The sequence below is a fragment of the Solanum tuberosum genome, unplaced genomic scaffold, assembly GCF_000226075.1.
Source record: "Solanum tuberosum cultivar DM 1-3 516 R44 unplaced genomic scaffold, SolTub_3.0 scf00440, whole genome shotgun sequence".
Lineage (NCBI taxonomy): Eukaryota > Viridiplantae > Streptophyta > Magnoliopsida > Solanales > Solanaceae > Solanum > Solanum tuberosum.
The window spans coordinates 118561-137082 of record NW_006239363.1 but is presented as its reverse complement, the minus strand read 5'-3'; the positions used below and the strand labels follow the sequence as shown (position 1 = coordinate 137082).

The following is an 18522-nucleotide window of genomic DNA, read 5'->3' as shown; positions in this document are numbered from 1 at the left end:
ACCATATTTATGTTCTAGTTTTACTAGGTTCAAACCTGAATAAGATAGGTATCTAGACTGGCTTACTCGAGTAGAGAACTCGAGCCAGGGAGGGGCAACTTATTGGTAGCAGCGTTATTCCGACTTCATTGCTGGTCCAACCCCGCCTAACATATGTGAATAAATATCATTCACTGGGTGTCAAGACACTCCAGCTTTATTAAGGGAAAATAGGATGCATAATTGCATTCCTGTGAACGTGTGTTCTGTGTATTCAAAGACTCATAAAATGTGTGTGAGAGAAAAGAATTAAGTATAGTTCAACAATATAAATATAAAAAGTAATAATGAGTAGCAAGTAGCACATTAGGAAATCAAACACAATATATCCAATAAATAAAATAATATAATCAAGTAAAAGTCAATATAACAAAGCTCGAATTCTGGTTAGTCCCCAGCGGAGTCGCCAGAGATGTTACACCCCTTTTTGCGCACGGCGGCAGAAGAGTTTTTCCATTTTAAGTGACGGTATTGATTTAGGGATTATTTTATTTTTGTTTCAGAGTCGCCACTTGAAATTGAGTTGTGGTGTTCCAAGTCACCTTTTTGAATATCTAATCAATAGGAAATGACTCTTTTAGTTTTGGTCTACAAACTAGAAATTCGGGTAAGGAATTCTGTTGATCGAGGGGAAGTTATTAGGCATCCCTCGAGTCCCGTGATTCTAGCACGGTCGCTTTTATTGACTTATACTTATTTAATATGTTTTTTTTTCTATAATTTGTGTCTAAGGCTATGGTTCACTTATTTTTTAATTGTTGAATTTTATTAGTCTTAGACCGAATGTATAACTGCATTCTCGATCTTGACATTTTAGAGACATAACTGTCTTATTTGCATCACACTTAATAACCTTATTTTTTGTAAGTCACTACCTTTAATTAATAAAAACTAATTATATTAGTGGACAAGGTGCGTCACCGCATCGTTGAGTTTATTTTAATGTCTAAAAAAAAGATGTGTAACCACATTCTTAGGTTGAAACAAATATTTTTTAAATTTGTTTTAAGTGTTCGATCTAACATTAAAAGAAAATATGTATTCCTAAAAATAAACAAATAAAGTAAAATACTAAACTTCTAGAATAAATAATTTGATCATTTTTCATATGTTTTTATTTTTTATGCAATTTCTTAAAGTTGAAGTCAAAATTAAGTGTACACTTTCTAATCAAAGAAAATAATACCGAATTGCAAAAAATAAATCTCATTTTTTGTTTGATAAAATTAAACAACAATAATTTATTTGTGTATTTATTTTTTAGCCTAACTATACCTACTTTATCATTATTATCTAAATCAAGACAAGAACAATATTTTGACCGGTTCACTTTTTAAGAGATCACAACTAGCAAATAAAAAATAAATAAATAAATAAATAATCATCAATTAAAGCTACCTTCATTTAGGAAATAGAGATATAACAACTATACTAATGAGTAGAGTGTAAACAAGAAATCTTAATGATATATATATATAGTATCATCATTGACTAATGAGTAATTTCTGAACAAGAAACTTTAATGATTATTAGAGTTGAGGAGTCTAATTTTGCATTTCAGATAGCCTGTGTGAGCCTCCTTGCATTTCGAGGGTCTTCACATTTAATTTCTAGTCAGTTGTCTTGAGATGTCGTGGGTCTTGTCCTGACATCCATATTGAGTAATAGAGGCTTCATAGATAGATAGAGTTGAGGAGTCTCTCAGTATTTATTTTTCCTTGAGATGTTTTTGTAAACTATTATACTTATGTCGTTGATTATTTTACAGACAATTTGAGTTGAGTATTTACTTTGAGTTTAAATGTTCTAAATTTTGTTTTTAAGCCAATTATCGCTTGAGTAAGTCTTCCGCCAAGTAGTCAGTCAGGCCAAAGATTCGCTTGGGAATCAGTAATGATTCTCGAATACCAACCACGTCTAAAATATAGACTCGAGGCGTGACAGAACCAACCGATACACAATCCTAATACATCAATCAAGGCAATGGTTAAATTGAGCGCATAAAGTGACTTCAACAACTTGCATACTCTTGTCTCCCCTCGTTTGTGAAATCCTTTTGTGTAAGTGATATATACACCTCCTCATCCGGATCTCCTTGGAGAAATACAAGGCACTTGTCAATTTTGAGATTATAAGACATGTCATCATCATAATTTCTTTAAAAACTACATTATTGATCTTACGGTAGACAGTGAACTGAAGTTCGTCATAGTTTACTTAATTAAAGATTGGTTATCTCCTGTATTCAGGTTAGTCAAAAATACAAAACAGAAAATAAAATAGACAAAATGAATTTTAATCCGAGTCCACAGAAACCACTGTGTTTCCTTAAGAAATTTAATTCCCTCACTGTACCCGATGTTGCAGATTAATTCTTTCTAAGATAAAACGGATTAACCTGTTAAAGAAGTAGCGGTACCTCAAACTTCAATAACTTCAACGAACGCAAGAACAGCAATAAGAGCACACACAGACTCAGTCGATCGACAATTTTATTTATGCAAGAAAATGTATGCAGAGAGGAAAAAATTTTCAGTGTTTGAAAAAACGAAAAAGACCTCTTATTTATAGCCATTTGCAGCAAGGAACGCGTCTGTTGAGAAAAATCTGTTCAGACCCGTTTTTTCCTGAACATTGTGTCCTTTGGGAAAAGTAACGATTTTTCGGAAGGATTACCGTTTGGGAAAAGTAACGACTTTTCGGAAGGATTACCGTTACACGTGAATTTCAAATAAATTCAGTTGCGCCAAATTAATTCTGTTAGTTAACTAACATTCTGAATTAATTTATAAGAGAAAGGAAATGATTTAACAAGATTGATTAAATAGATTTTGTCCAAAAAATATTATCACTCAATCACATCATTTGCCAAATTCAAAGCCGAGCGAGCGACGACGACGGTGCGAGGGGGCACCTTCTTCTTAACCCTTTAAGAACTAAAGGAAGTGTTTCCTAATATAAGGACAACAATTTCCTCTCTTCTACCAATATGGTAAAAATGACTATTCATTTGTACTTTTGCAATGACTTTTCATTTTCCCTCCAAAAATTGGTTCCCCCATTTTCATTGGTTCTTCCACTTTCCATTTTTTCTTTTTTATTTCCCATTCACACCTTTCTAAACCCAACACTAAATTCTTATTGAAATACATTCTTCAATAAGTTGTATCCCTCACAATTTGTTTAATGTAATTACTCTCTAGCTACTATAATTCTTTATACAAAGATGATCCGTGTTCTAAATCCTTGATTTCGTCCTAAACTTTGCCCCAAAGTATTTGTGCAATGTATTCATATTATTTTGCCACAAATCTCGCTTTGATAAGTTGAAATTTTTTAGAGATACATAGACTTGCTCAACAAATCATGTTGACTCACATAAACTGAATCATCATGTTGGAAAGGAGGTGTAATGTTCTTCACTATATGAGCAAACTCCAAGATTTATTGTATCAGATAATCTTCATCCTCCAAATTTTTCTCAGCATATCACTAATTTTTCTTATCCATTAGAAAAGGTTAATTAGGATCGCAGCAAGAAAATTTTGGAGAACAAAAATGATCTGATCCAACAAATCTTGAAGTTTACTCGTACAATGGAGAACATTACATCTCCTTTCCAAGATGATGATATGGTTTATATATGTGAGTCTAATATTTGTTAATCTAGTTTCCGTATTTCCTCAAGAATTTCAACTTACCAAAATGAGAATTATTGCAAAACAATATGAATACATTAATGCATAAATACTTTGGGGAAATATTTATGATGAATCAAGGGATTGGAACACGTATCATCTTTGTATGAAGAATTGTAGTGTCTAGAAGGTTACGTAGAAAAAATTGTGAGGGTAACAACTTATTGGAAAATGTATTCTGATGAGAATTACGAAGGAGAGCTAATACAGTCTTCACTTGTGCAAGTTAGGACAGATCGCTGCTTGCGGTAAGATCACCGACTGCAAACATGTGTTCCATATGCAAGGGAAGGGAAATTACAAGTCGGAGAATCAAATAAATTGAAGGTTTTAATAGTAAACCAACTGAAATATTAAGATATTACAATATTATATTATATAGTATATGATTGCATCAAGTATTTAAGAACTATTTAAAATTATGATTCAACAAAACAATAATGTAACTAATATCTTGTCCGTTCCTATTTTATTTTTTTCAAAAATAATTCTTGAAATTTGATTATTATTTGTTGGAACATCATAAATACAAAATATTTTTTCTTAAATATCGTTTATTTTCCATTTTGTTACGGCAAATTTAAAAAGGGTGTGTTCCTACTTATGCTAATTGAATTAGAACAACTCAAAAATTGTTTAACAAAAGTATACCGACAATTAGCCTAAATGAAAAAATAAAAGAAGATCCATACAAATTACTATTGATACAACTACACCAAATGAGGAGAAAAATACCCACATAGGATAAATAAAGAAAAATTAAGTAAAATAACACTTACCTTATTACTGAATTTAAACTAAGTGGCGAGAGCGAGAGAGGAGCCAAAGAGATGAACAAAGCAAGAAGAGTAGATAGGTTTTATAAGAATGTGGTAGAGCAAATAAAAGAATAGCACATATAAATGTTACATCACTTTTAAGTAGGTCAAATTGAATAAAAATTACCAAAATGACCCTTACTTCCCTCAAGCGATCTATAACGCAAACATAACTGTTGAAAAATATTAGAAATCACGGAAATCTCATAACTTGAGGCGTGCATATGACACTGTCTTTAAGAACATTTCATCAGTTTAGGTGTATTCCCTTGGATTAAACAAATTTTTCTAGCATTAAAACTAGAAATCAGAAACTAACAAAAAAAAAATTACTTAAAGAAAACTCGGAAAATAAAATTAAAAAAAAAGAAATTTTCCTTGTTTTTCTTTTCATCTCATCTCTCGGCTCACACACAAAGATACTATATATAGATATAGCATGTTGAGATTTTCAAAATCATGCATACAATGCACATTCAATGTATAATATAAATGTCATAAAAGCTTCTCCCTCTGTCCCTAATCACTTGTCCACTTTTTCTTTTTTTAGTTATCCTAATTACTTGTCTATTTTTAAAAAAGGTAGAATTTCTTGAAAATATTAACTTTTTAATTCATCTACTTCATAATTAATAGGGGTAAAATAATAACTCAATATGTCAATAATTGTTTTCTTAATATGTGTGTCAATTCAAAAGTGGACAAGTAATTAGGAACAAAGGAAATATTGACTTAATTACCATATATATTCCTTTAAATTTGTGCAAATAAAGCACAATCAATATTTGATTGATGCCATAAAGGCAATTAACTCACTGCCATATTAAACCAAATAATCGTGGGACACATTTGAAAAATACTTAATAGAATATCATTATGGCTAAGTTTAATATGGGGCAATAATATATAGACAGTGACCTAAATTTCGTCCTAGTTTACTCAATTAAAGATTGTATTAGTTCTCTTTTGTAGTTCTAAATTCTCATTGAAATACATTTTTCAATAATTTGTATTCCTCACAATTTTTTCAATGTTATTACCCTCTAGATACTATAATTCTTTATACAAAGATGATCCGTGTTCTAATTCCTTGATTTCGTCCTAAACTTTTCCCCAAAGTATTTGTGCAATGTATTCATATTAATTTGCCACTAATCTCGCTTTGATAAGTTGAATTTTTTGAGAGATACATAGACTTGCTTAACAAATCATGTTGACTCACATAAACTGAATCATCATGTTGGAAATGAGGTGTAATGTTCTTCACTATATGAGCAAACTCCAAGATTTATTGGATCAGATAGTCTTCGTTCTCCAATTTTTTCTCAGCATATCACTGATTTTTCTTATCCATTAGAGAGGTTAATTAGGGTCGCACCAAGAAAATTTTGGAGAACAAAGATGATCTGATCCAACAAATCTTGAAGTTTACTCATACGATGGAGAACATTACACCTCCTTTCCAAGATGATGATATGGTTTATATATGTGAGTCTAATATTTGTTAATCTAGTTTCCGTATTTCCTCAAGAATTTCAACTTGCCAAAGCGAGAATTATTGCAAAACAATATGAATACATCAATGCACAAATACTTTGGGGAGACATTTAAGATGAATCAAGGGATTGAGACACATATCATCTTTGTATGAAGAAATGTAGTGTCTAGAAGGTTACATAGAAAAAATTGTGAGGGTAACAACTTATTGGAAAATGTATTTTGATGAGAATTATGAAGAGAAGGGAAATTACAAGTCGGAGAATCAAACTTTCACTAATAAGTTGAAAGTTTTAATAGTCAACTAACTGAAATATTAAGACATTCCTATACTACATTATATAGTATATGGTTGCATCAAATATTTAAGAACTATTTAAAATTATGATTCAACAAAATAACGTAACTAATGTCTTGTCCGTTCCTATTTTATTTTTTTTCAAAAATAATTCTTGAAATTTGATTATTATTTGTTGGAACATCATAAATACAAAATAATTTTTTCTTAAATACGGTTTATTTTCCATTTTGTTACGGCAAATTTAAAAGGGTGCGTTCCCACTTATGCTAGTTGCATTAGAACAAATCAAAAGTTGTTTAACAAAATATAACGACAATTAGCCTAAATGAAAAATAAAAGAAGATCCATACAAATTACTATTAATACAACTACATCAAATGAGAAGAATAATACCCACAAAGGATAAATAAAGAAAAGTTAAGTAAAATAGCACTTACCTTAATTTAAACTAAGTGGCGAGAGCAAGAGAGGCGCCAAAGAGATGAACAAAGCCAGAAGAGTAGATAGGTTTTATAAGAATGTGATAGAGCAAATAAAAGAATAGCACATATAAACGTTACAACACTTGTGAACAAAGCAAGAAGAGTAGATAGGTTTTATAAGAATGTGGTAGAGCAAAAAAAGAATAGCACATATAAACGTTACAACACTTTTAAGTAGGTCAAATTGAATCGAAATTACCAAATGACCCTTACTTCCCTCAAGTGATCTATAGCGCAAACATAACTGTTGGAAAATATTAGAAATCACGAAAATCTTATAGCTTGAGGCGTGCATATGACACCGTCTTTAAGGATTTCACCAGTTTAGGTGTATTCCCTTGGATTAAACAAACTGTTCTAGTATCAAAACTAGAAATCAGAAACTAACAAAAAAATATTTTACTTATAGCAGCACAGATACTTAATTAACGGGCGGATGCATAATATATCAGCGCGGATACTTTAATTAATAACGGGCGGATACTTAAACTAATAAAGTATCCGGTTAAGTTGAATTGGGGGAAAATAAGGGATTTTTGTATTTTAATGAAAGAGTAGGGAAATATTGAGAATAGGTAAAGAAGTGTTGTGTATTTAAGTAATTTTTCCTATTTTTTAAGATAGAGATATTTTATCAACACCAACTACCGATAATGACTCTATTACCTTGGGATAAGTAATAAAAATTAATATAGCCCCTTCTCAAAGAGACATCCCTTAGGACTCTATTAAGTGAAATCATTTAACAGTGTATAGATACAAGTTATGATAACCCTTACATGTTGGGATATATGAGCATTTAGTATTATTTATGAGGTGTTTCATTGTTGCATTTCATTCGCTACATCACCTTTATAGGTGAATCTAGGATTTGAAGATATGGGTGAACCATCAATGACTAATGCATGTTAGTTAAAGTATGCCACTGAATGCCAATTTATTTATATATAAAAATATAAAATTAATGTATTAACGTATAAATATAAATTAAATGACTCTATTCGATAAAGTTTATTGTGTGGACGGATGATTTTGAACTTCACTTTGCACAACGAAATCGCAAATTTGAAACTAGCCACCCCTTATTTATTTATTCAATATTTCTAACCATCCCAGATAAAACAAGGAAAAAATAAATAAGAAAAGTAGTTAATGAGATTTGAACCCCGTCCCCTCAGAGGTGTAGCATTTAAAGCAGTGCACCTAAATAGGTTTAGTGTCTTTTGGTGCCTTATATATATATATGCACGTGCACCTCCACAAAGACACATGGTCCGCCTTTGATCACCTTGGCACATTTGCCGCCTTAGAGTTAGGTGATGAGTAGTGACATTTTATACCTCATTATTCCCATGATGCGTAGTTTTATTTTGTGTTGCGAGGTTAGTAGTGAAAGAGAAAGTTGAGACATAGAAAAATATTTTAAGTCTTCAACTATTTTATCATACAAATAGAGTTAATTTATATGTTGAAGGAAGGTGTTCTGGTGGAGATTTGAACTGTTCACCTAATTCGGAGTTATTTTAGTTGTATGACATTGTTGAGTTGTTATATCCTAAAGGGAACAAGTCAAGAGATATATTGTTGGATCAGTGTAAATTACATTGCATGACTAGAATCTCTTTCAAGAGAGTGAGATATACGCGCCTCAACCTGAATATATTTTTGTCATTTTATTTTCAACGGTATTTTACTTTAATTTGTGGTATATGCACTAATATCACATGAAGGCAAAAGAGAAGGCTTTTGTTAAGATAATTCACCCATACAATAGAACAAGGAGATCAGTCAGTGCATACCATAGAGCACTTCCCGAGATCTTTTTTTCTTTTGGAAGACACAAAAGCAAAACAATAAATCTATTAATATTGGAAGACCTAGTAGATTTTTCTAGTGTATCATTTTAGGGTCTAATGATATTCACAGGTATACGAAGACGTCCAATCAAATACAATTTCTTTTCCTAATCATATTTTGATTGTTTATACAAATATAAGGACCGTTACTACGTAGTATTTCACCCTTGATCATGAAATATCAATTACTTATAGAACACTGTGAGACTATGAAAGTAGAATATTTCAAATGGTCAAAGAGTTTTAAAAAACATTTTTGGTATAACAAAATGTGAAGGAAAGTTCCCACTTGGGAAAGTTTCATTTATATATAAAAAAAATAAATTAAGAAGTTTACCAAAAAAAGTAGTCAATTTTCTCTTTACAGACAAAATAGCCCAAAAGCGTCATGGGCTCAACAGAGCTCGGTCCAAGGTCATTAGTCCATTGTTGCTTATCTTTGTATTTTTCAGCATTACTTTGTTTTTTTAAAAAAAAAAAAACTTGTTTTGTTTGTTTTTTTTTTGCTGCGTTTTTAACAAACTTGTTTTTTTCAATTTAGGTAAAATACTAGTTTTTAACAAACTTGTTTTACCTAACCCATTGGTAAATATGGGTAAACTAGTATTTTACCTAACCCATTTGTTACCCAATCCATTTTTACCCATATCAAATATGGGTTGGTTGAATTATTACCCATTTTCTGTTGATCCATTTTCAATCGCCCAAATTTGACCCAACCCGCCAATTTGCCACCACTAATCCGGATACACACTAGGAAGTCCCACACTGAGGGTAAAGAGCGCTCCATAACAAAGACAACTCCGTATCCAAGGAAACTCAAACACAAGACCTTTTGATTAAGAATAAATGAGTACTTATCAATCCATCACAACCTTCGTTAGTGAGAGCTCAGCTAACGTTTAAACAAAGAAACACGATTTGCTTTTCCCTAAAGGAGGAAAACAAAAGAAGAAAAAAGCAAGAAACTTCAATTTTATTGTCTCATTCACCACAACAAGGAAATAAAACTGGAAATTCATAACTCTTTTGTAAAAAAATATCTACTACATTAGCATTGCATAAACAAGCAGTGATGGAAAAGAAGGCGAAGGTACGCGATGATGGTATAGCATTAGATTTCGAAGTAGGAGATGAAGTTGTTAAGATAATCAACGTCAAGAGTTCTTCCTTGCCATGTCCATTATTAGTATTTTCGCCGACTACAGAAGGTTCCTATCCCATTTTACTATTTTTCCATGGATTCGGTCTCCAACCCGACTGCTACAAGTCCCTCCTCCTACATATTTCTTCCCATAAATATATCGCCATTGCTCCTAAGGTACAGCAACAAACTCTGTATACGTACGTACATTTCATATTAATTTGATTTCACTGATTGAAGTAAAATTGATCGAACTTTAGTTCAATAGATATGATCAAACCTGCATATCCTCAATTTCTGAATACAATTTAAAGATTACATAAAGTTCCCCAAATTAAAATTTGAACTTCTTTCGACTAGCTTGATGTCGAATTTATTCTCAATTTGTTTGTTTAAAATATGTTGCAGTTCTCTCTAATGACATCTCGATGCGAAGTAAGAAAAGCAAGAAAAGTAGCAGAGTGGTTATCAGCTAAGAAACTGAACTCAGTCCTGCCGGAGAAAGTTCTTCCGGACCTCCACAAAGTCGCAGTCTCAGGCCACAGCAGAGGAGGTAAAACAGCATTCGCCTTAGCTTTAGCCTATGGATCAGGTAGCAAGGGCGAATCCATCACTTCAGGTACGTGAACCTATTAGCTTTTGTTAAATTTTATAAAATTTTTGGAGATTATTGTAGTAACTCATAAACATCAAATCCTGGATCCACCTCTGTCAGGAAAGGCAACCCGAAAACAAAAACAACCCCCTCTCAAAATTTCAGCACTCCTCGGAATTGATCCTGTTGCTAAAGGGTCCTCTTGTTTGTGCTCTTCCAATATTCTCCAATTTATTCCTTACAGTTTCAATCATTCAATCCCCGTAGCTGTAATTGGTACCGGATTGTCAAATAAACGAGCATACGGTGTGTGTCCACCCGATGCACCAAATGGGGTTAATCATGCTGAGTTTTTCAACGAGAGTAAACCACCTTGTTACTATTTTTTGGCTAAGAATTATGGCCATGCTGATATGTTGGATGATGGAAACAAAATGACGACTTTGATGGGAATGATGAAGAAAAGTGGGAAAAAGGGATCAAAGGAAGATCTAAGAAGGACTATAGGAGGACTTTTCGTGGCTTTTTTCAAGGCTTATTTGGAAGGTCAAGCTGATGATTTAATTAACATTATTGAATCACCTAGTATTCGTTGTCCTATTAAACTTGATCCTGTTATATCTATCGAAGAGTAATTACATATGATTGATATAATCATGAAATAAATAAGAGATTATGCCTCCTAATAATTGAAGTGTGTCGATGTTTGCATCCTATATTTGTATTTCGACAACAATGAGTGAAGTATATATGTTCAATAAAAATGTTTTTTTTTTTTTATCCTTTATTCATATCTTTTATGAGAGTAAAGCCATCTATAGTAAGCCACTCCTATTTTCACTTGGAATAGATAATGCTTGTGCCAAACCAACATGTCTCAGGTCTCTGATGCTCATACTTTAACATGTTGACAGTTCAAACAAATAGATATATGTTTTACCATCTCTTTTTTCATCCCTTCTAATTCAACGATCGAATGTCTTTGATACATCTTTGTAAATCAATGATCTATTGAGTACCTCATACTATATGTCTTGCTAAGAAACAAACATCTCAAACCCCCATATATATCATGATCAACGCGTCTATGATCACCACTAGCTTGAGTTTTTCTCAAGGGGATGATTGTGGACCAATAGCGCGCCAATTGTGAGATCACTCCTGTTCTCCACAATTGAGACGATGCACTAAGTATTCGATTCTTTGTAACTTATGTTTTTGAAGTTTCAACTTGTCTGAAATCACCCCGAGTCCTCGAGTAATTACCACCTTAACCATCCTCACAAATCATAAATAGTACTATGCTCAAATTAAATCAAACAAAGGCAATGAATTAATGGTACTTCAAGGAGAATAATAGAGTAGACTTTCCAAGAAGATACACGCATAAGGAATGGTAGTTTCCTTTTTTGTTTTTTTTTGCAAGATGTTATGTCCTTTTGTATTCATTTGTGCTTCTAAAGAAAACTTATGGAAAATCAGAATAGAGATTCCAAATTAAAGTACTTGATGACTGTGCCCCTATCAAACATATGTCTAGCTACTCACTGTTTATATATGGATTAGCTAGTGAATTCGCTATACTTGGTCCTCCTATAAATATAAAATCTCACTAGTTTTGGAGAAAATTACTTTTCTTCACGCAAGTTTCCAATATTATGAATCTTATCAGAATTTGGACATCAGATACATGTATGTCCAGATCCATGTATCACTGATACATTGGATTAAAATTAGGTGTAATTTATTCGAGATACATTGTAATCAAGTAGATTCTTCGCATTTATCTAACTCTCTTGGTCGCCTCCCTCCCTATGTATCTGGTATCTCAGATACATGAATCTAACTATGATTTGCATGTTGTAATGACCTTCCCGGTCATTTCCTCTTTATTGCGTTATTTTTGGCATTTAAAACTTTCCTATAGCGACCCCAAGTCATTTATGACTTGTTGGAACTGACAATTCAGTCACCTGGTCATTGGTTTGGTTTTTATGCAATTTTCGTGTTTTGGAGCTTTTGAAGCTTGAACGGTTGACTTCGGTCAATACTTTAGGTAGTTGGCCTCATAATGCAATTTTGACGGTTCCGTTAGCTTGGAAATGTCAAGTTTAGTGTATAAGGACTTTTGGTGCGGACCTGAGGCTTCCGAGCTCATTTAGAGCTACCTCGTGAATTTTGGCTTAAAATTACGAAGTTTGGGTATGGGACACACTTTTTGTTGAGACGAACTCTGTTGGAAGTTTCCACATCTCCATTGAGTCTCGAATGTCGGACTTGGTGGGGTAGCATAGTTGTTTGCATGCACGGGGTTCCGAAAGAATCTCAAGCTCCGTCGAGGCATTTTGCCAAGTCTAACTTGGCTGGTACAACCTTTGCTGGTGCACCATGCTTTTGTTTTTTGCATTCGCAGGCTCAATTCTGCATTCATGGGTGGTGGGGTTTTGACCCTTCATGTTGGCAGATAGGCTCTCGTGTTCTCAAAGAAGAGTCGGGGTTGACCTGACCATGTTGACTATTGTGTTCGCGCGCCTGAGCCCTTGTTCACAGAAGTTATTTGACTGGTCTTTTAAATAAGACCAGTCCCAAAAATTTAATCATATGTCTATTGAGTAAAGTTGATTTCTTGGTCTTGCGGGCTTTGATTGGGCTGATTTTTGTCTCTATTTGCTGGGAATTGTTAGAGCTTCGTATTGGGACCTTCGAGTTAGCGTTGTGAGGTAGTATTGTAGGTAAATTCTTGTCCCGAAGGACCTCTCCCATCTCTTTAATGAGGTTTTTGTTGCATATTGTATGATCTATTTTGACTTGTTTTCGAGCTCAGATTGTGCCTAAAAGTCCATATGCATCTCCACAGCCAACTCGTGAATCACCATCAAATCGAATGGTCACCAGGTCTCAAAATAATATTTTCAAACCCAAAGTGGGTTTTGATTACCTTGAAACCTCAACCGCAATACACCTTCTGCTTACCCCAAATACCTTCAGTCAAACATCCAAATAACTTGAATGGAAGGCTGTAATGACAGAAGAACACATAGCTTACTTAAAAATAAAACTTGGACATTGGTTCCATCTACTCCCTCTCCAAATGTAGTCGGGTATAAATGAGTGTTCCGTGTCAAACATAAACCTGATGGATTCATAGAGCATTATAAAGCTAGATTAGTGGAAAAAGAATTTCATCAACGTCCTGAAATTGACTTTCATTCCACCTTTAGTCTAGTTATTAGAACGACAACTACTAACCTTATCTAGTCCCTAACTGTGTCTCTTAAATGGCCACTGCGTCAACTTGACATAAACAATGCCTTTTTAGAAGATACTCTTCATGATGTTGTTTTATGCAACAACCACCTGATTTTGTAGATTTTCGATTTTCTATTCATGTGTAATCTACACAAATCTATCAATGGACTTTGCCAGAGACCACGAGTATGGCATACTGAAATCAAGGAATTTCTCTTAACATATGGCCTTCACTTCAAACATGGTAACTCTTCTCAGTTACTCGCCTACTCATATATAGATTGAGGTGGTATTCCCGATACTAGATACTCCACTTCAGCCTATGTTAATTTTCTTGAAAAGAATCCAATCAGTTAGAGTTCCAACCGGCAATGCACTATTGCCAAATCTTCCACAGAAGCAAAATACAAATTTGTATCAAGTGTTGTAGCTGAGCTAAACTAGCTAACCAACCTACTACAAGAACTTCAGGTCAAGCTAACTTGTCCTCCTAAGATTTATTGCGATAACATTGATGTCACTTATCCGTATCGTAATTCAGTCTTTCACAGTCGAATGAAACATGTTGCAATTGATTTTCATATTGTCTGTGACCAAGAGGAAACTAGAAAAATTTAAGTTCATCACATTCCAACTGGAGCTCTAGTAGATGCGTCAACTAAAGCACTTCTTAGAAGGTCCTTTGTCAACTTTGTTAGCAACATTGGTCTCAAGTAAATTGAACCAATGTTGAGGGGGCATGATAAGGATAATGATGCAAAGTCATAGTATCTTAGTATGTTGGAGTTATATGCGTGTCTCTACAAACTCCTTTCTCTTCTATACTTGTACATGTATAAATATCACACATTGTATCAATAATACTTACGCTTTCATAATCATATCCAACTCCTATAATAAGTACCTACTAGTAATATAAATCTAGTATCCCTACCATATATTAACCCTTCTAATAGTAATAAAATAATTTTTGTTACCTAGATTGAGTAAGTTTACGTTAGTATATTGAGTGTACAGTCCTAATGTGTTAGTATGTTTGAGTTATATACGTATTTAGTTCCTCTTATCTTTAGGTCTCTTATGTTCAACAAACTCCTTTCTCTTCTATACTTGTATATGTATAAATACCACACATTGACAATAATGCTTACACTTTCATAATCATATCCAACTCTTATAATAAGTACCTAGTAGTAATATAATTATATTATTCCTACCATATATTAACGTTTCTAATAGTAATTAAACAATATTTGTCATGTATATTAAGTAAGTTTTGTATTAAAGAGAAGTATGCTTAATAAGATATAGGATTAGAGCTCATTAAGGGTATAAAAGTCATTCAATATTTAAAGGATATTATAATATGTGCAATAAGAAATAGGATTAGAGCTCATGGGTATAAAAGTTATTCAATATTTAAATGAAATTTTGGTCAACTAACATTTATATTCATGATTTTATAATAATATAAATAAGCAAATAGATAGTTAATTCACCTAGAACCAAATCTTATTTTCGAATTATAATTTCAAAAATCATAATTAGACTTTAAGCATTTTTGGAAAATACATAAATAATTCAATTAGAACCAAATATGGTCCTTAAATAATTCACCTAGAACCAAATCTGCTTTTCGAATTATAATTTCAAAAATCATAATTAGACTTTAAGCATTTTAGGAAAATACATAAATAATTCAATTAGAACCAAATCTGGTCCTTAGATAAATAATTCACTTAATTATGTGGTATGTACATTCCTTGGTGTGAATAAAATTATGGTATTAACAGAAGCTAGGGAAAAAGTGGAGTGGTACTTAAGCATTTCCGAATTTGAAAGGATGAATCATCTAGTTTTAAATGAAACTCTTCTTACCAAAATTGTGAAGGATCGAGAAGAAAGAATTAGGAAATTGGAACAAAAGTGTGAGGAGAAAAAAATGGAGTTGTTGTTCAATGATGTTTTTGAGGGCAAAAGTATCCATGAACTTGATGCTGAAGAACTTAAAGGCTTGATTAAGCTATGTGCTCTTAAGAAGGCTAAACTAGCTGAATGGGAGAAGCAACTTCATGAACATGATCAGACCAAGAGAATGTAATGATAACAATGTTGGAGAGAAGAATATGGTGTCCCCAAAATTTATATGATTAAGCATTTAATAGTTGAGACAATAGTAATTTTATATTTATTTTCAACAGTATTTTATATTTCATATTGTTTATCTATCCTTATTATCATGTTGTTTGTTTTATCGATAAATTGAAGTTATTCTGTTTTCTTGAAAAAAATTTGTCTTATTGTTGTTCATTCAATATTGCTATGGGTATGTTCCCTCCCTCTTTCTCTCTAGCTTAAATAACTTTAAATTAATTTTATTATATACAAATATTAATTGAGACATTTTGATTATTTATAGAATTAATGAAAAAAAATTATTTCTTTTTTAAATATTTGTGCAAACGAAAATATATGTATCTCCTCATATCTAAAAACCTGATTAATCCATAGTAACTTATAAGTGGGAAATCAAATTTATGTAAATAAATATTTTCTATTCAAACTTTCTTCATATGGATGAGGACTTTATTGGATAAAGTATATATAAAAATTTACTTCTGATTATTTATTTATACAATAAAATGGAGGCATCTCATAGAACTAAATCGAAATACTTTTTCAAAATGTTCCTCTCTATTATTGTAAAAATTTAATCAAGAGTGTGGATTAGTAGTCAATGAAGTGGTAGGAGAATCATTACTACTATGATTCAAATTCTAGGAGAGGCAAAAAAGTACTTGGTAATTTTCTCCAACGTGACTAAGCTTTGACTAATACAATTATTCGATATCTGTATTAATAGAAGGTTGCACAGGTTTTATTAAATATATTTTATATTTTATACTAGACATATAGATGCTACTTCATGATGTTAATAACAACGTTTCAAGTTCACTTTGGCGTAAGTGCCCCATAAAAGTGATGAAGCAGTTCAAATAGATAAACTGGAGATTAGTACCTTTTAATTTAGACGTAGAATTTTCACTTTAGTTATTTTATGTCGAATTTCTATATGAATACATAAATTTTTTGATACATTATAATTACATATAGAATTGAATGACTCTTTTTAAAAGTGAAAGACAATTAAGTTTATATGAGTGTAATATATTGACATTTGTGAACTTCGTCTGACCAATATCTAGTTAAGAAAATATTTTTCATGATATTATGTGCTTTGGACATTGATCTTAACTCCAAGTACCTTAAAATCACTGACTTCAACCATAATAATTACCCTTGTTTCCTCATAGGTATGTCGTAAAGTTGCATCTTCTAACGCCTTACCAATTTTTCAATTATTTAATAATTGTGGCAAAAAAGAAAATGTCAACCCCCAATACTACTACGACTGCTCTTGCTGCTACTTGCATCATTAGAGTAGTAAGTCCCACACTTGGGGAATAAAATGACGGTCTACTTATATGGACTTGGACAATCCTTCCTCACAAGATAGCTTTAGAGGGAAGGATTTTCCAAATCCATCTAAGCAGATCACCCAATTTGTTGGGGAATGAACTGGTAATATGCTTATATAGATTTGGGCAATTTTCCCCTCATGAACTAACTTTTTGGATTGAGTTAGTGTCAGATGTCATATCAGTACGTGATATCAGAGTCAAGTTCATCGTTTGGGCTTCCAATACATGCTCTAGTTGGGCCCTTAGCATGAAAGAAGATTTTAGAGTGCGTAAAAGTCCCATATTAGTTGGGAATGTATTGGTGGTCTGTTTATATGGACTTGATAAATCCTCTCCTCATAAGCTAGATTTTAGAATTGAGTTAAACTCATGTGTCATATCTTTACTAAAAATCCTTAAATCGATAAACCTCACACATGATGTACAAATACATTATTGACATGTCAAAAGAATGAATTACATAATGCATGTGTGATAAGAAAAGAAAAAAACACTTTTATTAAATTAAAAAAATATCTAAAAAGGGAGAAAAAAGAAAAAAAGAAAATAAAGAGAACCATCACTTGTTTTCTTTTTTTAGGTAATAAATAAGGTATTTAGATTTTAAAGTTACAGAAGGCGATTAACATCATTTAACAAGTTAGGGAGTTCATATTTTTGATTAGTGTAGATTTATTTTGTTTTCGTTTTGAATAAATTACGTAATTATATTTTTAAAGTTCAGAAGGCTATAAATGTAATTTAATTTTCGAGATATAAAGTTCATGTTTTTAATATAGTGTATATATATATATATATATATCTATAATATGTATCTATTAACTTGTTCAATCATAGTCTCTTCTCTCCCAAAGAAAGTACTCTATTTTTTTTTATTGAGTGTATGAAAATATGGCTCAAGAAGTTCAAGAACAACAAAAAATTGATAGAAAATGTCTTCTTTATAAAAGAATAACAGTCTTTTTAAAGAATCACAAGAGTTGTCAACTCCTAAGTGATGTACAACTTGGGCTAATTATTTTTAGTCCAGAAAAGTTATTTTATGGTCATTCGAAACTGAATCTAGGGAAAGAATCGAGAGGTATTTAAGCATTTCCGAATATAAAAGGATGAATAATCTAGTTATAAATAAAACTCAAATTGTGAAGGCACGAGAAGAAAGCATTAGAAAAATGGAACAAAAGAATGAGGATAAGAAAATAAAGTTGTTGTATAATGAAGTTGGTGAAGAAAAAAACATTTATGAACTTGATGTTGTAGAACTTAAAGGCTTAATAAATTTAAGTTATTTGTTCTTAAGAAGACTAAAGTTGATGAGAGGAAGAACTAACTTCATGAACATGATCAACCAATAGATGGTA

The 18522-nt window shown here is 32.1% G+C and overlaps 1 protein-coding gene across 1 annotated transcript; it reads left to right on the top strand.

The window, feature by feature from the left end:
- The first annotated feature begins 9664 nt into the window (after positions 1-9664).
- Positions 9665-11217, top strand: LOC102584485 (chlorophyllase-2, chloroplastic-like). The gene is made up of 3 exons (XM_006363450.2): positions 9665-10012; positions 10244-10454; positions 10551-11217. Exons 1-3 carry the CDS (start codon positions 9767-9769, stop codon positions 11063-11065), a joined length of 972 nt encoding a protein of 323 aa, XP_006363512.1. The 5' UTR covers positions 9665-9766; the 3' UTR covers positions 11066-11217.
- Positions 11218-18522: the final 7305 nt, after the last annotated feature.